At 38.3% G+C, this 26199-nt stretch overlaps 1 protein-coding gene and 1 pseudogene across 1 annotated transcript in view; both read right to left on the reverse strand.

Moving 5' to 3' along the window:
• The window catches only part of CORIN (corin, serine peptidase), a 256772-nt gene that overhangs the window by 148631 nt on the left and 81942 nt on the right, over positions 1–26199 (reverse strand). The window contains exon 5 of the mRNA XM_047090824.1: positions 7207–7388. Within this exon, the coding sequence (XP_046946780.1) occupies positions 7207–7388 (182 nt within the window). The remainder of the gene's footprint in view (positions 1–7206; positions 7389–26199) is intronic.
• LOC124520155 (40S ribosomal protein S4, X isoform-like) lies at positions 16774–17625 on the reverse strand (annotated as a pseudogene).

Consider the following 26199-nt stretch of genomic DNA (forward strand, 5'->3'; position numbering starts at 1 on the left):
AGTCAGTCTCTGTTGGATGCAGGTGATCTGTTCCACTATGTGTCTAGCCCTCAAGAAAGGTCTTGTTGCCCCAACTGTCAGCCAACAGTCTTTATCTCCTTCAGATTTTGCTCCAACTGCAGAGACCTGCCTCACCCAAAGGTACACCCTACCCAGAAAGGACCACATCAATGACTGAGATGGGGATGTAAAGAACAAGCTATTTGGGCCTAATATGGAACTCCTTTCTCAGATCACATATACTCCAGAGCTTCGCATGGATTTAGCAAGAGACTTTGAAGGGCCTGGATCAAATTTCAATTTCTTCTTCTGCTCAATCCTATTTACTCTCCCTCCTTTACACAAGTGCTGATGCCTAATGAATATCCTGTACAACAAACTCCATCTCAATGACTGCTTCTGAAAAACCCGACTTGTTTGTGACAGTCTCAGGAGTGATCCAAGAGAGCATGTTGTAACATAGGGTTATTGATCTGGATTACTCACTGCTGTGAAAGTGTTGTCATTCCTGGTAGTTAGGGCAGACATTCCCCGACACAATCAGGGAGTCCAATTGTTAAAACCCTCATCAGAGGTGAATTGGAATAATGTACCTATGCAAAGGAATGCACTGAATGGGGTTTGAGAAGTGAAAAAAAGTAACTATAAGGACAGTGAACTGGATGCCTTACTGCTAAGCATCAATGACCTAGAAAACAATAACTCAAAGCTACAGATAATTGTAACTCATGTGTGAAAGCCAAAAAGCCTCTGCAGTAGCTTAGAAAGAGGCTCTTACAACACCGTAGCTGGAGAGTCTAGAAAACTGAGGACCAAGCCCAAGAATTAATAGTCAGAGTGTTCAAGCTCTACTGAAGGATAAGCAGCTAATGAAAGCAGATCTTTTTGGCAATGTAAAGCCTGAATTAGGGAGTTTAGAAAGAAAGAAAGAAAGAAAGAAAGAAAGAAAGAAAGAAAACGAATGCTGACAGTTGGAATAAGAACAGCTGGGAATATCCCTCTGATGTCTTACCTCTAGCTGACATTGAGGCTCTACATAAGTAGGAATTGAAGGCTAAGGCAGAGTTGTAAATTGCCAGAGTGTTTAAGTCCTACCACAGTATACACACAGAACCCATGGAAAAGGGTGGGAGACTTATTGGTTCAAGGCATTTTAAAAAATATCTCTCCAATCAACAGCTCACCACTGAGCTGCTATCTGGGTAAAACTTTCAATGGCCAGACATGACAAAGAATACAAATGTTACAATACAAAGTTAGTTTAGGGAAATCACTAAACAAGTAACTAGTAACAACACCAACTAGTAACAACAACAAATCCTGGGGAGAGGGAAATTTTGATTTGAAGAGTTGTACATTATATTATTTAAAATATCCAATTTTCAACAACAGCAACAAAATATGACAAAGAGACAAGAAAGTATGACTGATATGTAAGGAAAAAAAACAGTCAATAGAAACTGTCACTGAGGAGGCTCAGATATTGGACTTACAGACAAATAATTTATATCAGCTATGTTAAATATATTCAAAGAATTAGAGCAACCCATTTCAAAAGAACTAAAGTATAATAACAATGTTTCAACAAATAGAGCATTAACAAAGAGATATAAATTAGTTTTTTCTTAAAAAAAATGAACCAAATAGAAATTCAGTAGTTGAAAAGTACAACAATAAAATGAAAATTTCACCAGAGATGCTTAATAAGCAGGGTTGTGGGATCGAGCCCCATGTTGGGCTTTGCACTGGACATGAAACCTGCTTAAGATTCTTTCTCTCTACCCTTCTCTCCAGCTCACTCTCTCTCTCTCTCTCTCTGTCTCTCTCTCTCTAAAAAAAAAAAAAAGAAAAAAGAAAAAAAGAAAACAAATAGCACAACAGAAGATGTAGATCCTCTCTTATTAGTAATTACATTAAATGTAAATGAATTGAACACTATAGTCAAAAGGCAAGGATTTGCCTAGTGCATAAAAAACACTATTCAACTCATATTCAGAGACACAAATAGGTTGAAAGTTAAAAAATTAAAAATTTGAGGGGAGACTAGATGGCTCAGTCAGTTAAGCCTCTGACTCTTGATTTGGCTCAGGTCATGATCTCACGGTTCATAAGTTTGAGTCCTGCATTGGGCTCTGCACTGATAGTGCAGAGCCTGCCAGCCTGCCTGGGATTCTCTCTCTCTCTCTCTCTGACCCTCTCCCACTCAGGCTCAGTCTTTCTCTCAAAAATTAATAAATAAAAACATTAAAAAAAAGAAAAATTTGAGATGCATACATGCTTACATATATTTTGCTGTTGTTAGATGTAATGTTCTACAGATGGCTAGTAAATCAAGTTGGCTTATAATGTTTTTCAATTCTTCTTCCTTATAGATCTTCCACCTAGTTTTTCTATCCACTATTGAAAGGGGAGTATTAACTGTTATCTATTTTTCCCTTTAATTCTATAAGTTTTTGCTTCATATATTTCTGAGCTCTGACATTAGGTTATGGCTTCTTGATGCATTGATTCTTGTATCATTTTTAAATGTCCTTCTTTGCTCCCAGTAATAATCTTCCTGCAAAGCTATAATAATCAATACAGTGGATCCTCACATAAGAATAGACATATCAATAAATGGAATAGAATTGAGATTTCATACATAAACCCATACATCTGTGGCCAATTGATTTTTGACAAGGATACCAGGTCCATTCCATGGGGAAAGAATTGTCTCTTCAATAGTTGGTCCTGAGATAACTGGATGAGGTTAGACCCCTATCTCATACCATATATGAAAATTAATTCAAAATGAATTGATGACCTACATAAGAGAGCTAAAATCTTAAAACTCTTAGAAGGAAACAGGAGTAAATATTAGCAACCTTGGGTTAGACTAAAACTTTCTAGACATGACATTAAAAGCAGAAGTGACAAAAGATAGATAAGTTGAACTTCCTTCAAAGTTAAAAAAAAAAAAAAACTTATGTGCTTCAAAGGACACAACCAAGAAAAGTCACTTGAGGGGTGCCTGGGTGGCTCAGTTAAGCATCCAACTCCTGACTTTGACTCAGGTCATGATCTCATGGTTGTGAAATCCAGCCCTGCATCAGGCTCCATGTTGACAGCGTGGAGCCTGCTTAGGGTTCTCTCTCTCCCTCTCTCTCTGCCCCTCTCATGCTTGTGCTCTCTCTAGCTCTTTCTCAAAATAAATAAATAAACATTAAAAAAAAAAAAGAAAAGTCACTTGAAAATCACTTGGAGAAAAAAAAAGAAACAGGAAAATCATTTGAAAAGACACTCCACAGAACATACGAAAATATTTGCAAATAATATATCTGATAATGGGCTTGTATCCAGAGTGGATGAAGAATTCTTACAATTCAACAATTTATTTTATTTTTGTATTTTTTTTTAATGTTTATTCATTTTTGAGAGACAGAGAGAGAGACAGAGCATGAGTGGGGAAGGGGCAGAGAGAGAAGGAGACACAGAATCCGAAGCAGGCTCCAGGCTCCGAGCTGTCAGCACAGAGCCTGACACAGGGCTCGAACTCACAAACCGGGAGATCATGACCTGAGCCGAAGTCAGGTGCTCAACCGACTGAGCCACCCAGGCACCCCTAATTCAACAATTTAAAGACAAATTACCTAGTTTTAAAATGGACCTCATATTTGAAAATATATTTCTAAAAAGACATACAAATGGCTAACAAGCTCATGAAATGTTGAATTAACTCCATAATTAGTCATTAGCAACATGTAAAACAAAACCACAATGAGATATCACTTCCTACCCACCAGGATGGTTACAATCAAAAAGGATAAAAAGTGTTGGTGAGGATGCAGAGAAACTGGAACCCTTCTACACTGCTGGTGAGACTGGCATTTCCTCAAAATGTTAAACAGTTATTACTAGTCACAGCAATTCTACTCCAAGATACATACCCAAGGGAATTGAAAACATATACTCACATAAAACTTGCACATGAAAGTCCACTGTAGCATCATCATTCATAATAAACAAAAAGTAGAAACAACCTAAATGTTCCTCAATTAATGTATGGGTTAAAAAAAAAAATAGTATAATCGGGTGCCTGGGTGGCTCAGACGGTTAAGCGCCGGACTTCGGTTCAGGTCATGATCTCACAGATTGTGGGTTCAAGCCCCGCGTCAGGCTCTGTGCTGACAGCTCAGAGCCTGGAACCCGCTTTGGGTTCTGTGTCTCCCCCTCTCTGCCTTTCCCCCACTTGCCCTCTGTCTCTCTCTGTCTCTCAAAAATAAATAAAAGCTAAAAAAAAATGTTTAAATAGTATGTTCATACAAAGTAATAGTAATTGACAATAAAAATACATGAAGTACTGATACATACTGCAACATGGATAAACCTTGAAAACTGCTAAATGAAGGCAGCAAATCACCAGAGGTCCCATATCGTCTGATTCCATTTATGCGAAATGGCCAAAATAGGCAAATCCATAGAATCAGAAAGTAGATTAGTGGTTTCCAGGGAGTAGGAGAGGAGAAAATGGCACTACTGATATAATGGGTATGGGGTTTCTTTTTTGGGTGATAAAAATATTTTGGAATTAGATGGCTGTGATGGTTGCACAACTCTCCAAGTATACAAAAAAACAGTTAATTATACATGTTAGAGAATGAATGTTATGGCAATATGCATTATATATCACTAAATATTATGTTTTTAACATAATATAGAGAAAATCGTATCATCTCACAAGTGTAGAAAATGCATTTGATAAAATTCAAAAACTACTCATGATTTTTTTTTTAAGTTTATTTATTTTTGACAGAGACAAAGTGCGAGCATGAGCTGGGGAGGGGCAGAGAGAGAGGGAGACACAGAATCCGAAGCAGGCTCCAGGCTCTAAGCTGTCAGCACAGAGCCTGACACGGGGCTCAAACCCACGAACTGTGAGATCATGACCTGGGCCGAAGTTGGATGTTTAACCGACTGAGCTACCCAGGCGCCCCAACTATTCATGATTAAAAAAAAAAAAAAAACCTTAGCAAACCAGAAATAGAAAGGACTTCCTTAATCTGACATAGATATCCATAAAGTCTTTCTGCAAACATTATAATTAAAGGTGAAATATTGAAACCTTTCTCTGACAGAGGAAAAACAGAAAGCACAATGATTAGAAAGGAGAAAATAAACTGCCATTTGTAGATGACATAATGTGTACTTAGAAAATCCAAATGAGAGTTATAAAAATCAATATGTGATTTATTTCTACACAAACAGAAAAAAAAATTTTTTGAGTTTCTATTTACAATCACATCAAAAATATCAAATACCCATGAATAAATCTAAGGGAAGATGTGTAATATCTTTCTGGTTGAAATTACCAAACATTTTTGACAAAATTTAAGGAGTAAGTCATTAAAATACTTAATTAAAGATTATCATAGTATATCATTTTGATGGTTTGGAGGCCACAGTGTTGTAAAGCAATTCTCCCCAGTTTGACTTATGGATTTAATACAATCCCAATTCAAAACAAAACAAAAGAAAACAAAAGGCATTTGTGGCAACTGCAAGGTGATTTGAAAATTTACATAAAATGGAAGGGCCAAGAATAGGCAAACCATCTTTAAGAAGAAAAAGGCTGAAAGACTTACACTATTAAATTTAAAGACTTATTATAAAATTACAGTGGTCCAGACAGAGTGGTATTGGCTTAATTCTACATCAAATAGAGGGTCTAGATATATATGTACATATAATCAATCACTTGACTGATAACAAAGGTGACATTACAGTGCAGAGGGGAAAGACAGTACTCCAAATAAATAAAGGGCAGTGGGGTCAATCAAATATATGTGCAGGAAAAAAAAAAGTTAATCCATAGCTCACACCATACACAAAAATTAGTTCCAGAATATTTTAGGTATAAACGTTAACACTGAAACAATAAAGCTCCAAGAAGAAAACATGGGGGGTGGGGTGGGGAAAAGCTTCTATGTTTTGACGTAGGCAAAGATGTCTTATATAAGATATCAAAAATGAATCACAAAATAAAGGGTTGATAATATGGACCCACTAAAATTACAACCTTCTATTCCACAATAGACACTAATAAGAAAAGCAAGCCAACCAAGTGGGAGATAGTCACAATACATATTCCCAAGAGTTGACATACCCAGAATGCATAACGAAATGCAAATCAAGAACAAAAAGGGAAACTTCCCAATCAAAGATTGGACAAAATACTTGGACAGACACTTCACAAAAAGGAATATTCACATAACTAAAAGTTTCAGAAAAATCAATCTAACTCATCAGGAAAATGCAACTTAAAACCACAAAAGATCACAGCACCATGAGAATTGCTAAAATGAAAAAGACAGCAACAAGTGCTGGGGAGGATTTGGGGCAACTGCAACTTTCAAACATAGCTGGTAGGAGGATGAATTGGTACAACCACTTTAAAAAACTCTGCTGAATAAACATATGAGCATGTTCAAAGACATGTACAAGAATAGTCATGGCGTCACTATTCCTAATAGCTAGAAACAACTCAAACATCTATCAACAACTGAATAGAAAAAATATATTGGGATATAACCATATATTAGAAGACTATACAACAATGAGAATGAAGGAACCATAAGGTGAAAACATAACGAATCTCTCAAACATAATGTTGAGCAAATGAAGCTAGATACAAAAGGAGTCCATCCTGCTCAATTCCAATGACATGAATCTCAAAAGTAGGCAAGCCTATCTAAGATGGCAGAAGTCACCTTAGATTGCTTCTCTTAGAAGAGAGGTTTCTTTTGGGTTTCTTTCAGACGACTGAAAGGGGGCTTGAGAGATTTTTCTGGGATGCTGGACCTTTTGTGATTTGCTTCTTCCATTTACCTAATATTTTCAAGGTTAATCCGTGTTGTAGCATGTATCAGTACTTCGTGCATTTTTACTGTCAATTACTATTCCACTGTATGAATATACTATTTTTTTTAAATCCATACATTAGTTGAAGGACATTTGGGTTGTTTCCACTTTTTGGTTACCATAAACAATGCCACTTATGAACATTTATGTATAAGTTTGGTGTGATCTATTTCTTAATCTGGGTGCTGCTTATAAGGATCTGATCACTTTCATAAAATATATTGAAGTATATATTATTTGTATACGTGCTTGTATGAATAGTATTTTTCAATAAAATTTTGTTTAATGAAATGAAACACAGACACCTACATTGCTTTCCTTTTTCCTGTTGTGGTGAGAAGCAAATCCTGCTGACGTTGCTGCTTTCGTTTTGGACTCTAAACTGGGAGCATGTGAGGAAATCCGGCCAGGAGGCATTCACCATCCCTAGGACTGATTCACAGCCCTCTTTTGCAGCCTCACAGAAGGACCTACAGGGCAGGAGTCCATGACTAGAAAGAAAGAAAAGATGAAAATTAATGTTTTTATAGACTACTTCCTGAAATAACAATGAAATTAAAGAAAAGCTGGCCGCCAGCGCTGAGACATCATCTTAATCTATATTTAGTGTAGTCAACAACTTAAATTTCCACATTAAGTCCTAAAACAAGGATTTCAGCCACCCTATTATCATGATTCTAGGGACAAGAAGCTAGTTCCATAACATATCAGCTCACTATCTCTTGTAGAAGTATTTATCCCAAATGATTTTTTTCCCTCAATTTCGTGTGCTGAAGTAAAACTGTCAAAAAAAAAAAAAAAGGAGCTCTAGTTAATCTCAAATGGGGTAAATTAACATAGAAATGAAGGTCCCCAAATTGGAAAAGCAGAAGTAGGTCACAAAATAGGTTAATCTCATTTCTTCATCTTCCCTTTGAGAAATTAAAAGTATCTTTGAGAGGCAGACAGAAAGCTGTGCCTTAACCTTCACAGCCTCCCCAGAAAAAAAGCAGAGACAAGTGGAAACTCAGTTATTTATCTACAGTAAGAAATTATTTATCTTCGGTTTTTAAAGTTTTTATCTTCTCAGATTTCTCTTTTATCTTTGGCAAAACAGAAAAATGCAAACAACTGTCTACTGTTGGTAAGGGTAATGATGCTCTGGGAGCCTGTCTCTACTCAACCACCAGGCAATCGAACACTTCTGGATCAGAATGCTACAACACGAAGGCCAGGGACTTGTTCCCTTCCAGACACAGGTGGCGTTTCCTACTTTGCAGCAATAAAATGTATCTATCTCTCACCCTGGCTGGTGATCAGGCTAAGCCATTTCAAGTGGTTTTAAGGAAACTGGGGAAAAAAATATACATGTCAGTCAAGGCAAAGCACACACTGTGACAACCTTAAACAATATCTGGTTCAAACCCTTATTGGAGATGAGCCTAAGAAGATTCTGGGACACACTCAAGAGCACAATCTTCTTAATGGCAGAAGCGGGAAGAGAATCCAGGTGTTTGAAATTTCAGTTCATGCTCTATCTACTCTTCCATATTGTCTATTCTCACATAAGGATGGAATAATTCAGCTTTAAAAACCCTTTGATGAAACAAGAACATTAAAATTCCCCATTGATACTTCTATGGATTGCAGAAACATAATGGGATGTACCAGCCACTGATAGAGTGATAGAGTCTGATAGAATCTATAAAAGAATCTCGGGAGAGAGATCTTATTATATATAAAAAATATGGGGGCGCCTGGGTGGCTCAGTCAGTTGAGTGTCCGACTCTTGATTTTTGGCTCAGGTCATGACATCACAGTTGGTTCGTGAGTTCAAGACCCATTTTGGATTCTGTGCTAACAGCACGGAGCCTACTTGGGATTCTCCCTCTCTCTGACCCTCCCTTGCTGCAAACTCTCCCCCCAAATAAATAAACTTTAAAAAGAACAATAAAAGTATGGAAACGGGGTCCTCAACAATTACACTCAGATGCAAATGCTTTTGGCCTTCCTCTCAGGAATTTGTCTTAAAACTGAGTATCTTTTCGGGGCGCCTGGGTGGCTCAGTCGGTTAAGCCTCCGACTTCAGCTCAGGTAGCGATCTCACGGTCCATGAGTTCGAGCCCCGCATCGGGCTCTGGGCTGATGGCTCAGAGCCTGGAGCCTGCTTCCGATTCTGTGTCTCCTTCTCTCTCTGCCCCTCCCCCGTTCATGCTCTGTCTCTCTCTGTCTCAAAAATAAATAAACGTTAAAAAAAAAATTTAAAAAAAACTGAGTATCTTTTAGAATCCTGATCTCCATATAATTATCTACCTACATTAAAATGTAACTAAATTTATTAATGAAGATGCAGAAAGAGAGGTTTTGCATTTGAAAGATTAGGTTTGGGACATAAAATTATGAATCGGTTCAGGCAAATTTCTTGGTATAAAGAAGACACTTGACTGCCATCGTGAAATACATTAGATGTTTATAGGACTTGAGAAAACATCACTTAAATAGCATTTTAAAATCATATTCCAGAGAAGTTAGAGACTGTATTTTCTCAAATAAAACCGAAGGACATGGTTGAGGAAATCTGGAAAACACAGAATTCTTACGCGATTCCTTTGTGACACTTTGCTAGGTTCTGTTCTAAGTGCTTCATGTGCATTAACTCATTCATTTCTCATTATGGCCCCAAATATACAAATAAAAAAGTTGAAGCACAGGAAAAATAAGAAGAGACTTGCCCAAGATCACTGAGGTAGTGAGTGTCAGAGCCAAGATTCAGACCCAGGCAGATTGATCCCAGGACACGCTCAGTCAAACTCTATTTATGTGAGTCTATACTTCAAGAACGCATGTTCCAAAAGCAGCACTCAAGGTTAGTTCAAAACTTGATACAGGCTCCAGACCACCACAATAAAGTGAAGTCACAACAAAGCAAATCAAATGCATTTTTTGGTTTCCCATTGCATTTATAAAAGTTATGTTAACACTACACTATAGTCTATTCAGTGTGCAATAGCATCATGTCTAAAAAAGTGGTGTCCATACCTTAATTTAAAAAATACTTTATTGCTAAAAAATGCTACTCATCATCTGAGCTTTCAGCGAGTTATAATCTTTCTGCTGGGGTGCAGGGTCTTGCTGCTGACTCATCAGGACCCTGGGGTACAGGGTCCTGCTGCTGGGGTGCAGGTAGTGGTTGCTGAAGGTCGGGGTGGCTGTAGCAATTTCTTAATATAAGACAACAATGAAGTTTGCCTCATCCACGGATTCTTCCTTTCATGAACAATTCCTCTGTAGCACATGATGCTGTGTGATAGCATCTTACCCACAGTAGAACTTTCAAAATTGGAATCAATCTTCTCAAACCTTGCTGCTGCTTTATAAACTAAGCTTATGTAGTATTCTAAATTCTTGTTGTCATTTCAATAATTTTCGCAGCATCTTCCCAGGAGTAGATTCCAACTCCAGATACCACTTTCTTTGCTCATCCATAAGAAGCAGCCCGTCATCTGTTTATGTTTTGTCCTGAGATTGCAGCAACTTGGTCACATCGTCAGGCCCCACCTGTCGTTCTAGTTCTCTTACTATTTCCACCACATTTGCAGTGACTTCCTCCACTGAAGTCCTGAACCCCTCCCAGTTATCCATGAGGCTCAGAATCAACTTCTTCCAAGCTCCTCTTAATGTTAATATTTTGGCCACTTCCCATGAATCACAAATGTCTTTAAGGCATTTGAATGGTTAATCCGATCCAGAAGGTTTTGATTTACTCTTCCCGGATCCATCAAAGGAATCACTATCTATTGCAGCTATAGCCTTACAAAACACATTTCTTAAATAGTAAAGACTTGAAAATTAAAATTACTCCTTGACCCATGGTCTACAGAATGGATGCTGTGTTAACAGGCATGAAAACAACATTAACCTCATTGTTCACCTCCATCAGAGCTCTTGGGTGACCAGGTGCATTGTCAATGAGCAGCAATATTTTGAAAGATGTTTTTTTTCTGAGCAGTAGATCTAGTTTAAAATATTCAGTAAATCATGGTTGTAAACAGATGTGCTATTATCCAGGCTTTGCGTTCCATCTATAGAGCACAAGTAGAGTAGATTTGGCATAATTCATAAGGGCTCTAGAGATTTTGGAACAGTGTATAAACACTGGCTTCCATTTCAAGTCAACCACTGCCTTAGCCCCTAATAGAGTCAGCCTGTCCTTTGAAGTTTTGAAGCCAGGCCTTGACTTCTCCTCTCTAACTATGAAAGTCCTAGGTGGCATTTTCTTCCAATAGAAGGCTGTTTCATTTATGCTGAAAATCTGTTGTTTAGTGCAGCCACCTTCATTAAGTACCTAACCTAGATCTCTGGGTAACTTGCTGCAGCTTCTACGTCAGCACTTGCTGCCTCCCCTTGCACCTTTATGTTCTAGAGATGGCTTCTTTTCTTAAACCTCATGAACCAACTTTTGCTAGCCTCGCCCTTTTCTTTTGCAGCTTTTCCACTTCTCTCAGCCTTCACAGAATTGAAGAGAGTTAGGGCCTTGCTCTGGATGAGGCTTTAGCTCAAGGGAATGTTGTGGCTGGTTTGATCTTTTATCCAGACCTCTCAAACTTTCTCCCTATCAGCAACAAGGCTGTTTAGCTTTCTTATCATTCATGTGTTCACTGGAGTGGCACTTTTAATTTCCTTAGCAATTTTCCTTTGCATTCACAATTTGGGTGTTTCGCACAAGAGGCCTAGCTTTCGGCCTCTCTTAGCTTTTGCTACACCTTCCTCACTGAGCTTAATCATTTCTAGCTTTTGATTTCACGTGAGACACGTGGCTCTTCCTTTCACTTGAACACTTACAGGTCATTGTAGGGTTATTCATGGGCCTGATTTTAATATTGTTGCATCTCATGGAAAAGGGAGAACTGAGGAGAGGGAGAGAGACCGGGGAATGGCCAGCTTGTGGAGCAGTCAGAACCCACACACACTTACTAAGTTCGTTCTCTTATATGGGTGTGGCTCATGACCCTCGAAAACAAATACAATAGTACATCAAAGATCACTGATCACAGATCATCATAACAAATATAGTAACAATAAAAAGATGTGAAATACTTCAAGAATTACCAAATGTGACATAGAGACATGAAGTGAGCAAATGCTGTTGGAAAAATGGCGCTGATAGACTTGCTCGACACAGAGTTGCCACAAATCTCCAATTTGCAAAACATGAAACATCTGTGAAGCACAATAATGGAAAGTGCAGTTAAACAAGGTATGCTTGTATACACTTTCTGAGTGGACCAGCCGTATACACGGGGTTGGGCTCTCCCTTCACTCCACAAACTCCTAGTTAACCTGCAATGAATCGGTATTTGCCCAAGGGGCTAAGGAACACAAAGGAAGGGTAAAGTGATTTCTCTTTCTTTTCCAGGTGTGAGACAGCCCACAGTCATGGTACAAGCAAGCCAGGCTTGTCTTCAGCATTCTTTCTTTGCCTTCTAGTTCCTGACCTTCCCAGTTTCTGACATGATCCTGGCCACCCTCCCTCCAGCGTCCCACTTAGATAACCGCCCCCCCCCCCACCAGACCATTACTCACTCTTAAACATTTCCTTCCCTTCCTACAATCAAAACTACATTCCTCAAATGATCAGATCCCAATTAGGCTGCCAAAGAAGAAAAGAGATTAAAATAGCACAGAGTAATTCATAATAAACGAGGGACACTTAACCTTCCCAAGGTTTTTGCATCATTAGAATATGGTTGGAGCAAAGGAATCGCTAGTTGATGGAATGCCAGGTGCCATTTACCAGGGAAACATTCATCCAATAGAGTGGGGTGGGGGAGATCCATGCAAAGCTGTCGAACACGCAGGGCCCAATTCTCTCGAGAGGTTCATGGACTTTTCCTCACTTCTGAGCCCACGTATTTTTGGATGACTCAACATCTATTTTCAGAATCTTGTAGAAGAGCATTAAAATTTCACGCAAGCACCTAGCAGATTGTTTTCATGTTCTAAAGCTGAGTCTTACCTCAGATAAGACTGTTACGGACTCTGATCAAGATCATTTTCTGTAGGAAAGCATACGTCCACCACTCTAAAACTTCCACACAGCCACTCCTCACTGTCTAATCCTGGGCCAACAATTCACTCACACGAAGACTCACACTTTCCTCATTCGAAAAGTGAGGGGTTTGGAAGGGCTGGTTTCTCATGGTCCTTTTCCTACTAACATTCTATAAATCAAAATTCATTCTTTAACACAATACTTCTCAGAGGAGCAGTGCTAAACCCACCAGCTTTGCTAAATTTCGAAAGGTAACAGACATTTTTTTTTTCCTTAAGATTTGTTCTGGGAATATATAGAGACATTAAAATACCATTAGGCCTTCCATTCTAAAAATAGGACTTAAAAAAAATGTCTAGAGTGTTTCCAAATAGCTCTCTTAAGAGGGGTAACCGACAGAGACCTGTTAGAGCAGGACATGTGAAATGGTGATGAGTATTTATAACAAGCAGCCCTTTTAAACAGGGAGCAAAACGAGGAGCCATTTGTTCTTGCTTTGCACGAAATCCAACTGCCTACAAGGGCTTGAAGTATTTGGCTTTTCATCACATGGAACAGTGTGGTGAGACAGGCCACACTATTTTGGATTAGGAGTGTCTATACCCAAGCAGTAAGCAGACTGACATCTGAAAACAGTGCACCGCACAGGCGAAGAGTCAGATTTGGCTATGAGAATACTATTTTAGCACGGGCGATTATTTTAAATTGATGTGGGAAGCACATTTGGTGTTGTGCCCAAGTCCCTAACACATTTCAACTAAAGTTCAAGCAGAAAACCTGTTGCATCACCTCTGTAACTATTTGTTGAAACAAAGACATATAAAGAAATACATAAATAATTCCACTATATAATGATAGTGAAGCTTTTATTTTCACGAGCAGGGACATTCTAAAATAATTTACCTAAAAAATGGGAGATTTTACCAATATAATTTTTAGTGAATTTATCTACCAAAATTGTTAGCTTTATTTACAGTTTTTTTAATTTTTTTTTACTGTGCCCTTTAACCAACATCTCATGTCTCCCCAAATCTATACATGTTATTTGCAAAAAAAAAAAAAAAAAAAAGTTCTGATAAAGAGATAAATTTTAAAGTTCCTGAACAAGGTCACAAAGTAAGCTTATATAGCTATGGGTTTTAAATTTGACAAATGATTTATTTTTTCAATTTTTTTACTTTGACCTACTTTTTGACTTACAGACAAGTTATAGGAATATTACAAAAAGTTTCCATATATCCTTCATCCAGGCTCCCCCAAGGCAAACATCTTATATAACTACAGTATAATCATCAGAACCAGAAAATTAATATTGGTACAATACCTTTAACGAAGAACTCTATTCCAATCTTCCCAAGACCTCCATTCGGGATCTCACATTGCATTTTGTTGCCACTTTTTACTTTTGGCAAAGAAACCAACCTTTCAATATTAGAAGAGCTTAGGATTTAAAACTCTTCTACCATTTAAAAAAAAAAAAAGTCTCTGTGACAGGCAGACTCTGAGATGGTCCCTAATGATCCTCACCTCCTGTTATTCATGCCTGTGTAAGCCCCTCCCTCTCCTTGAGACTCTTCTTGCAACCAATACAAGGTAATGGGATGTCATTCCATCATTATGGTACATAAGATTATGACTTCTCTATTGCTAGCACACTCTTCCTTATTGGATTTGGTGAAGCAAGTTGCCATATTGGGGGGCTCATATGACAAGAACTTAACAGTGACTTCTGGGGGTGCCTGGGTGGCTCAGCCGGTTGAGCATCCGACTTCAGCTCAGGTTGTGATCTCATGGTTCGTGGGTTCGAGCCCCACGTTGGACCCTGTGCTGACAGCTCAGGACCTGGAGGCTGCTTCTGATTCTGTCTCCCTCTCTCTCTGCTCCTCCCCCACTCATGCTCTGTCTCTCTCTCAAAAATAAATAAACATTAAAAAAAAAAATTTAAGAGTGACCTCTGGTCAACAGCCAGCTAGAAATAGGTCATCAGTCCAATAACTCTTGAGGAACTGAAATTCTTCCAATTGTATGATTCAAATAAGACCCCAGCCCTGGCCAATACCTTGATTGTACCCATATGACAGACCCTAAAGCAGAGGATCCAGGTAAGTCATTCCCAGGTTACAGACACCAGAAACTGTGAGATAATAGATGTGTAATGTTTTCTTTCTTTCTTTCTTTCTTTCTTTCTTTCTTTCTTTCTTTCTGCTGTATTATTAATAAAGTATAAAGATTTCTTTTTTCCAGTAGATTTTATTTTATTTTTTAAATTTATATCCCAATTAGTTAGCATATAGTGCAACAATGATTTCAGGAGTAGATTCCTTAATGCCCCTCACCCATTTAGCCCATCCCCCCTCCCACAACCCCTTCAGTAACCCTGTTTCTTCTCCATATTTAAGAGTCTCTTATGTTTGTCCCCTTCCTTGTTTTTATATTATTTTTGCTTCCCTTCCCTTATGTTCATCAGTTCTGTCTTAGAGTCTTCATATGGTTGAAGTCCTATGATATTTGTCTTTCTCTGACTAATTTCACTTAGCATAATACCCTCCAGTTCCATCCACATAGTCGCAAATGGCAAGATTTCATTCTTTTTGATTGCTGAGTAGTACTCCATTGTGTATATATATATATATATATATATATACACACATATATATACGCGGATATATATACACGTGTATATATATCCGCGTATATATACGTATATATATACACGCATATATATATATATATATATACACGTGTATATATATACACGTATATGTGTGTGTGTGTGTGTGTGTGTATATATATATATGTACCACATCTTCTTTATCCATTCATCCATCAATGGACATTTGGGCTCTTTCCATTCTTTGATTATTGTTGATAGTGCTGCTATAAACATGGGGGTGCATGTGTCCTTCAAAACAGCACACCTGTATCCCTTGGATAAATACATAGTAGTGCAATTGCTGGGTCATAGGGTAGTTCTATTTTTAATTTTTTGAGGAACCTCCATACTGTTTTCCAGAGTGGCTGCACCAGCTTGCATTCCCACCAACAATGCAAAAGAGATCCTCTTTCTCTGCATCCTTGCCAACATCTATTGTTGCCTGAGTTGTTAATGTGAGCCATTCTGACAGGTGTGAGGTGGTATCTCATTGTGGTTTTGATTTGTATTTCCCTGATGATGAGTGATGTTGAGCACTTTTTCATGTGTTGGTTGGCCATCTGAATGTCTTCTCTGGAGAAGTGTCTATTCATGTCTTTTGTCCATTTCTTCACTGGATTATTTGTTTTTTGGGTGTTGAGTTTGGTGAGTTCTTTGTAGATTTTGGATACTAACCCTTCATCTGATATGTCATTTGCAAATATCTTCTCCCATTCTGTCGGTTGCCTTTTAGTTTTATTGATTGTTTCCTTTGCCGTGCAGAAGCTTTTTATTATGATGAGGTCCTAATAGTTCATTTTTTGCTTTTGTTTCCCTTGCCTCCGGAGACCTGTTGAGTAAGAAGTTGCTGCGGCCAAGATCAAAGAGGTTTGTGCCTGCTGTATCCTCGAGGATTTTGATGGCTTCCTGTCTTACATTGAGGTCTTTCATCCATTTTGAGTTTGTTATTGTGTATGGTGTAAGAAAGTAGTCCAGGTTCATTCTTCTGCATGTCGCTGTCCAGTTTTCCCAGCACCACTTGCTGAAGAGACTGTCTTTATTCCATTGGATATTCTTTCCTGCTTGTCAAACATTAGTTGGCCATATGTTTGTGGGTCCATTTCTGGGTTCTCTATTCTGTTCCATTGATCGGAGTGTCTATTTTTGTGCCATAAAGTATAAAGATTTCTAATTACACCACCTAGAGACAATTTTATCCAGTGCTCTGTTTGGCTGCCAGTCTCTTGTCTCTCTCTTCAACAATGGTGAGGTGGATGTACTTTCCACAGGGAAGAGAAATCCATGGTTTATTGCCTTTGCTAATAACAAAAATGTTGGACACAGCCGTGTGGCAAAGCTGTTGCCATTGGCAAATCAGGATGTTTCTCTCTGTTGGTGATCACACCAACTCTTCCCAGGTTAGCACCCTCTGGTCACCATACATAGATTACCAGTGTCAAACTTGATGAAAGCAGTCACCTTTCCAGTCTCCAGTTTCTGAATGGTCATTCACCTTGAGGAGGGGATTAGGATAACAGATGATGCAAGCATCATGGGTCATCGGATGAGGGATTCCTTTTGTCCCCACAAAACATGCTTCTCACTTTGCATAACCTACATGTGGCTTCCTCAGGTATAATCCAATGAATAGCAAAGCGACTCTTGGTGGCACCCTTGTCTCACATCAGAAGAGAAATAATGGGAAATGTCAGGGTATTTTTTGGTCACATTGGTCTGAAGCTCTTTAAAACCAAGGAGAATTTAGACAGAAATTCTCCCCAGCCTTGTCAATGCTGATGACATCCATAAAAACAGCAGGGGAGGTTATATCAGTTCAGACCTTGCCATCAATCTTCATAAAACACTACATACATATCTTCTTTACTTCATCTCCTGTTAGGGCATACTTAAGTCTGTTCCTTAGGAAAATAATAAGAGGGAGACATTCTCTCAGTTTATGGGGACCAGTAGATGGGTGAGGGGCAAACATACCAGTCAGTTTATCCAGCATCCAAAGCTTTGGAGCTGCTACACGCTTTCAATGCTTCTTGGGACCATGAGCCATGGCTGTGCTAGGCATGAAAAGAGTTCGGTGTGCGTTGTTTTAAGCTGCTAGATTTGTGGTAATTTGTTATGCGGTAGTATGTAAATAATATACTTTTCTTTGATATATCACTTGGTCAGAAACTGCTACTGAGTTAGATGTGCCACTCATTGATGAGACTCATACAGTCATTTTTGAAAACCATATTCCTAAATTTTCTGTTAGGGTGAGCTATTCCGTCAACAATGCTCACATAGTCCTCGTCACAGCAGACCTTAGCATGAAAAGAATGCTAATGCTGGAAATGTCTTACAAGATAATTGGCTCCTAGTTCCTCTTTTTACATTGTGAGGAACATGAAAACTAAAAAAAAAAGAGTTCTCATAGTCAGATAGTATGACTCCAGCCAGGGCTCCAAAATGCATCACCTAGCTGGTCTCTTCTCACAGACGTGAGCCACAGGTAAGTAACATAGGAGTAAACCTACAAATGACACAGGACATGATTTCATCACCACTGCTGGAAAACACAAAAACAACAGATGGCTTGTTCTCTCTTTGATGAACCAACCACATCCGCTTCCTATGCCAGCACATTCTGTTGGCCTCAAGAGACCTCATAAGAGGTATGGCTTAGATGGGGTATGACAGAGGTAGGAAAGAGGTTTCCTTGGTTCCCAGCTCCACTAGCTATGGAGATGGAAAAGTGCACAAGAGAATGTTTTATGTCATTGTCCCACATCAGAGGAGAAATAATGGGAAATGTCAGGATGTTTTTTGGTCACATTGGTCTGAAGCGCTTTAAAAACAAAGACCATGTCTGTCTTATTTTTCCTTTGAAATAGCCACGGTTCCAGAGGGAAAGCAAGTAGGATCACTGCAGAGCGTTTAGTGAAAGAGCCACTTAACAAGGTGCTGGCAGGGTTTAGAAAAATCAACAAGGGGTAGTACAGTACACTGGGACAGGTTACTGTTAGCATCCCAGTCTTAAGGAACAAGGGAAGGAGCAGTCATTGGAACTTAGAGAAAGCCATATGGAGAAGGCTTCCTGTACCAGCCACAGATTCTCGTGGTAGAATGCAAGCCAACCACGCAATCTGGCAAAGAAAGAAGTACGGGATTACTACACACCCTGACTCTTCCCATATGCTGATGTCCTGTTGGTGGCTCCCGCTGGCTGAGCCCCACAGCAAGGGAGAAAGTAGCATGATTGAAAGCCCCCTGGGGACAAGAGTGAAGTGGAGGATGGTGGCAAGTGGACATCAAGAAGCAAATGAGAGGGGAGCGCCAGGGTGGCTCAGTCTGTTAAGTGTCCAACTCTTGATTTTGGCTCAGGTCATAATCTCAAGGTCCATGAAATTGAGTCCTGCTTCAGGCTCTGTGCTGACAGCATGGAGCCTGCTTGGGACTTTCTCTCCTACATGTGCTCTCTCTGCAAATAAATAAGTAAACTTAAAAAAAAAAGTGGTAAATGAGAAATAGCCAGCATGCTGCTGTGTGCCCTGTATCTAGCGGGAGCTCAGCAAACACTTGTCAAGGGATAAAACACAATGTGGTGTGTGATTAGATTGTTAAACTATTATTAGCTTGAAATCTGGGAGTATTTATACCACAGAAATCAGCCAGTGCCACGAATGATTGTTTTGTTTCGTTTTTTGGTTCAGGGAGCCAGTTTACTAGCAAACCACTAGATGAAAATATCAATCATGTCATCTCTTACAGAAGAGAAAATGCTCTTATCTCCTCTGAAAGGAAAAGTACTATCATGCATTTCTCGAACCAGGTAAAGACATTACGCCAATATTAACTCACTATCCACTAACCACCCCCCCCACCACAGCCACAACTTCTCCCTTGATATACATGGTTTTCTTGGTGGTAATACCGTCCACCTAAGTCTGTAAGCCCAAAAGCCTTTGCCTCACCCTCAACCTCACCATTCATATGCAACTAATCACTACGTGCTATTAATTCTACTTCTTAAAATTCCCTAAAATATGTTCGTTCTTTCCCCACTTTATATCCTAGCAAAATTGAACTAGTTGTAGTTCCCCTAATATATCCTAGATCTAGACAGTTGCTCTACCTGAAACGTCTTCTTTTTCTACCTTGTCCACATGGCGAACTTCTATTTATCCTGCAAAACCAATTCAGCCATTGCTTCCTCCCTGGGAGAAGCCTTCTCTAACAATGCAGGATGGAAAGAGGGCTTCCTTTGTCTGTCTGTAACCCCCACACTTTGTGAACTGATCGCATTGTACAATTTGATTGTTTTCATGTCTGGTCCCCCATTATGCTGAGTTCCTTGAAGGCAGAACTGTATTTTATTCATTTCCACATCCCCAACATCAAACTATGCACCTGGCACATTGTAGGTGCCAACAAATGCTTGCTAAAGGCATAAATAAATTGGAAACACCAACAGATGTCCAGGTCTCCTTCATCTCCTAGATTCTCATATCCTCACAGATCTCAGTGAAGTTCTCCTAAACAAGGCTCTGCTTAAAATTACACATCTTGCCACCAAAGCCCATTCTCCCAAAGTTCTCCAATTCCTTGCTGGAATTTTTTTCCATCGCACTTTTCACATGTGATATACTACTATCTATTTATCTATTTATTTTAATTTTTTTTATTATCTATTTATTTGCTTATTGCTTATTTCCCTTCACTGTAATAAAAGTCCCGCGAGGTCAAGGATCTATTTTGTTTGCGGCTATATACCCAGTATGTACAGTCAGCAAATATTTTTTGAAAAAACAAATGAGTCACATGCAGGGGATAATTCAGTGTCCTGCTTGGAATAAAGCTGTCAGTACCAAAGTTGGGAGCAAACCATAACTACCTAACTCCCAACTACAGATTATACAAGAACTCATGCCGGTCTTGCTCATATGATTTCCTCCCCATTAGGTCAGCAAATTTTACACGTGCTGTTCAATCTCGAAATAATTCTCGTGTAAGAGGAAAATGCTTTTAAAATGTTAATAAAATTGCTAAGGATGAAAACTCTACAGATTAAGTGTCTTGTTAATATGCCAGCAGTAGGGGGTCGCCCTTAAAATAGAAGAACAAGGAAATACTAACAGATAAACACAGCTTGAATTAAGATGAGTGTGAATAATGTAAAACCACACAACCACCCCTGAAAAGGAATATAAAATTCCACTCAACTTCTAACTGACACGATCCTGATTCTCATTAATACTTGGCATATTTACCAGGGCCCATGGAAGAGAGGATTAACGAATCACACAAGAAACTTGCAATTGTTAAATTATTTTTGCAGCTGTTTTGATTTTTGTACATCATGAAATGACGCCTTACATATGGATCTTCAAATGAATTGAATCAAAAAGATTAAATCTAAATTCTAGTCACAGCCACGTAATACCAATGAGCTTTTGAGGAGAAAAGTAAACAAATGATTCCACTGAGCTTCATAAAATATGTGTGCTTGAGATACCATCAGTGATGTGACAGGACACAATCACAAAGAGCCGAGCTATCATGGCCGGATTGTCTAGCTTTATGTCTTTGTAAAATAAAAATAATATGAGTTATTCGACTATATCTCACCCACATTTGGGGCCATTTTGGCTCATAAAATGGAAGCTTACTTACCATTTAATCTTTTTTTTTTTTTTAATTTTTTTTTCAACGTTTATTTATTTTTGGGACAGAGAGAGACAGAGCATGAACAGGGGAGGGGCAGAGAGAGAGGGAGACACAGAATCGGAAACAGGCTCCAGGCTCTGAGCCATCAGCCCAGAGCCTGACACGGGGCTCGAACTCACGGACCGTGAGATTGTGACCTGGCCGAAGTCAGACGCTTAACCGACTGCACCACCCAGGCGCCCCTACCATTTAATCTTTTATGTCTAATGCTGAAAAGCAGACAACATCAACTGTGTTGCCTGAAGTTGAAAAGCAAACAGACACAATTGACCATCTGAACAGCCATGTAGTCAACACTGGTATGGCTGAAAAGACTGCTGCTTCCAAGTTAGTTGGTACAATCAGGGAAGCAAGTGGCAAACGGCTTTCAGGATATTTACTTGGTAATAGCAACAAAGTTTATTTATTTGACTACTGACCTATATAAAATTTTAAAATTATAATTATTAAAAAATGTTAATCTGTAATATTTCCATTTATTCCCAAATGTGGCATAATAGAGTTCTTGGGACATAGAAAAAATCTTTAATAAAATAAATTAGCAGTATGTAATTACTTTGCACTTAGAAAAAATTAATACAATAAGCTTATGCTAACTTTATATAATTTATGAATGCTTCAAAAAAAATGTTAAGTCTATTTATTTGTTTTGAGAGACAGAGAGAGAGAGTGGGGAAGTGGCAGAGAGAGGAGGGGGGAGAGATAATCCCAAGCAGGCTCCACACTGTCAGCACAGAACCTGATCTGGAGCTTGATCTCACAACCCTAGGTCTATGACCTGAGCCAAAACCAAGAGTCAGATGCTCAACTGACTGAGCCACCCAGGAGCCCCCCAAAAATGGTTTTAAAACAAATTATATTTTCTAATAGCTTTCAAGATGACTTCAGGGTTGCATTTACATAGGAGATTGGCCCATGCTGTCTTATAAAATAACACATTTAAGAATACAGTAAGCTCCCCAAAATTACATTAGAAGCAGACAAATTTTAATTTCTTATTAAAACATTATCAGTAAAATTTAACTCAGAAATGGTGTAGCAATATAATGATGTGCAGTAGTAGGAATTGTGAGTATAAATTTGGTGATGAGGGAGAGGCTTTATAATTCTAGTATAGCAAATATTTTTTTAATCATTCCAGTAATCAACATACTTCAACATAATAAAGGGCATATATAAAAAACCCACAGCCAACAACATATTCAATGATTAAAAAAGAACTGAGAGTTTTTCCTACAAGATCAGGAACAAGACAAAAATATCCACCCTCACTACTATTATTGAACGTAATACTGGAAATCCTAGCCACAGCAATCAGAAAAGAAAAAGAAATAAGAAGCATCCATATTGGCAAGGTAGAAGTTAAACTGTTGCTCTCTGCAGATGACCTGGTACTATATACAGAAAATCCTAAAGAGTCCACCAAAAAACTATTACAAGTAATAAGTCAAGTCAGAAAAGTTGAAGGATACAAAATTAGCCCTCAGAAATCAGCCGTATTGCTATACATTAATAACAAAATAGCAGAAAGAGAAATTAACAAAACAATTCCATTTATAATTGCACCGAAAACAATAAAATACCTAGGAATAAATTTAACCAAGGAGGTGAAAGACTTGTACTCTGAAAACTATAAAACATTGATGGAAGAACTGAAGACAACACCAGCAAATGGAACAATGTTTCACACCGATAGGTGGAAGAATTAATATTGTTAAAATGCCCATACCCCTCAAAGCGATCTATAGATTCAATACAGTCTCTATCAAAATACCAAGACATTTTTCACAGAGCCAGAACAAATGATACTAAAATTTACATGGACCCACAGAAGACCTCAAATAGCCAAAGAAATCTTGAGAAATGAGAACAAAGCGGAGGTACCACAATCCCAGACCTCACGATATATTACAAAGCTTCAGTAGCCAAAACAGTACAGCACCAGCACAAAGAATAGACACAGAGAGTCTAGAAATAAACCCACAATTTTATGGTCAATTAATTTACGACAAAGGAGGCAAGAATATAATGGAGAAAAGTCTCTTCAACAAATACTGTTGGGAATACAGGACAGATAAATGCAAAAGAATGAAACTAGACCACTTTCTTACACTATACACAAAAATAAACCCAAAATGGATTAAAGACCTAAATGTGAGATCTGAAACCATAAAATTCCTAGAAGGAAACATAGTCAGTAATTTCTCCAATATCAGCCATATAAACATTTTCCTTGATGTCTCCTGAGGCAAGGGAAATGAATGCAAAATTAAACTACTGGGACCACACCAAAATAAAAAGCTTTTGCACAGTGACAGAAACCATCAACAAAACAAAAAGGAAACTTACTGAATGGGAGAAGATATTTGCGAATAATACATCAGATAAGGGGTTAATATCCAAAATACATAAAGAACTTACACAATTGAACACCAAAAAAAAAAAAATCCAATTAAAAAATGGGCAGAGGACCTGATGGATATTTTCCCAAAGAAGACATATAGATGTCCAACAGACACTTGAAATGATGCTCAATATCACTAATCAGGTTTAGAAGGTGAGAAGAATGAGAAAAAAAAAATTCCAAATCTTGCATCTCTAAAGGAGGTGATGAAGTTTATATACTCCCAGAAAACACATATCATCTTGGACTACCATATCAATAATACTAAGTTATTATTTATGGAGAAGTTACTGTGCACCAGGTAGGGGAAACCATGTATGGGCACTTTGCATAAATCATTCTGTCGAATACACACAAACACAGCCTATAAAGGGGGTATAATCACCCTCATCATAGAAATGAGTAAACCATGGGTTCACAAGACTAACTAATATGTCCAAGGCCCTTTAACTGGCAATTGACAGAGCTACAGATTGAGTCAGTGTTCATCTGCCCCCAAACTTTAAGTGCTTTCTCTGTAGTTACCAGATTAAATTTTCTAACTTCCAGCAAACATAGTTATTTGGGAAAAAGCATAATAGTTCTTTTGAGGAAGCTCATTCAAGGAAATTCATTTGATCCTTACCACAATCCTACAGGGACTGAGTACACTACAGAAAACTGTCCTGTAGTCCTAGGTTTGAGATATAATCTTTAATCTCAACTAATCCAGGTAGATAAAGATTATTTCATCTCCACGGATATTAAGAATTTCTACAAAGGACCTAGTGACAAATTAATACTCCAGAGGGGGAAAAGAATCAATAGCAAGCATGTCCAGTTTTTAATGTTAAGGACTCATTCCATGAGCACAGAGTTTCTCTACAAAGTATTAGAAGATGTGAGTGGAGTGACCATCACCCCACATCAGCAGGTCTCCTGGGTGTCTTCTACAAGCAAAGCTGGACCTTCCAAGGCAAACTGACTTCCTTACAGCTTTGATAATGTTATAGGCCGATTATTTAAACAAGGTTGGAATGAGAGATAGTTACACATAGAAAGCATGTGGATGGTTTCTCTTCCAGACACCTTAATTGTATCTTGTGTATCAAAAAGCCATCCAGAAGCAACTGTTATTCTCCTGGCCCAGAAATTGTGAATTTCTCTCTAGTTACTTGCTGATATTTTTAAGCTAGTGCTTCTAACTCATATTTTTATGACTACCCAAATGGCTTATCAGCGAAATCTCTATAGTTTGAGATATATGTCACTGAATCCATAGAAATTATACACAACTTCAATTAGCCTGTGTTATAGTATATGATACACATATTTATTCATAGCAATCCTAGTGTAAATAGAAATTATTAAAGTTCATTGTTATATATGTAGTTAATGAGCATCTGAGGGGCAGGTTAAAAACTATGCTATTTATATATCCCACTAGATCTTTTTAAACTAAATTTTAAATATTACCAAACAGCTATTTTGTCTATAATAGAATATAAGCAATGCTCCATTATTTGAACAGTAGAAAAAATTAGTATAATGGATGATATTATGTGAAAAAGAAGAAAAATGTTTGAACTATTTTCTAAAATACATTTTACCTTTATTAACTTGTTTTGCTTATTGAATCTACCTGGCTGGGTCTATGCACACACTAAATGACAGCAGGAAGCACTGGTCTGAAAGTGTAATTATAAAGTTAAGTATAATAATAAATGTAATAATAAAAAATAGGATAAGTCTCCAAAGTATACCTGAAAAGTGACTATAAATTATTATCCATTATAACAGAAAATGGAAAACACTTATATTAGAGCATTTCTCAGGATGAACCAGGTCAGAAGAAAAACAAGTTTTACCTAAAAGTGCCCGGAAGGCTATGAGTAGCATCACTAAACTTTTACAGTTGATTGAAGTGAGAGTGGAGGTTGAGTTACAATAAGGATGACCAAAGGGAATTCAGAGTCTCCAGGAAGCTGAATGCACTCTCTTTCATTGTTTTATCTACGTACAAGATAAGGCTGAGACGTGTGGCTTTGTGCCCTGCTTCCTCACCGGCTGCAGTGTGTTGAATGGATGGTCCCAAAATGATGTGTCCACGTCCTAACTTCTGGAACCTGTGAACATTGCCTTATTTGGATAAAAGGTCTTTGTGGGTGTAATTAGAACCTTGAGATGATGAGACCCTCTTGGGCTACCTAAACCAATGACAAGTGTCCTCATAAGAGAAGAGAGACACACAGAGAAGGCTATGTGAAAATGGAGGCAGAGAGTAGAGTGATGTGGCCACAGGTCAAGGAAAGCCTGAAACTACCAGAAGCTGACAAAGGGAGACAATGTCCCCTGCCCCCCTCAGAATCTCCAGAGGGAGCATGGCCCTGTCAGGTTTTAGACTTCTCGTTTCTAGAACTGTGAGAGGATAAATGTGTAAGCCACTCAGCTTGTAGTAATTTATTATGGCAGCTCTAGAAAACTAATCCAACCATCATGTCACGCTCCCACTGCTTCACTCTTATCACCATGAAA

The sequence above is a fragment of the Lynx rufus genome, unplaced genomic scaffold (assembly GCF_022079265.1).
Source record: "Lynx rufus isolate CCGP_SWC_20201006 ecotype Redwood Valley unplaced genomic scaffold, mLynRuf1.p SCAF_3, whole genome shotgun sequence".
In the NCBI taxonomy this organism is placed as follows: Eukaryota; Metazoa; Chordata; class Mammalia; order Carnivora; family Felidae; genus Lynx; species Lynx rufus.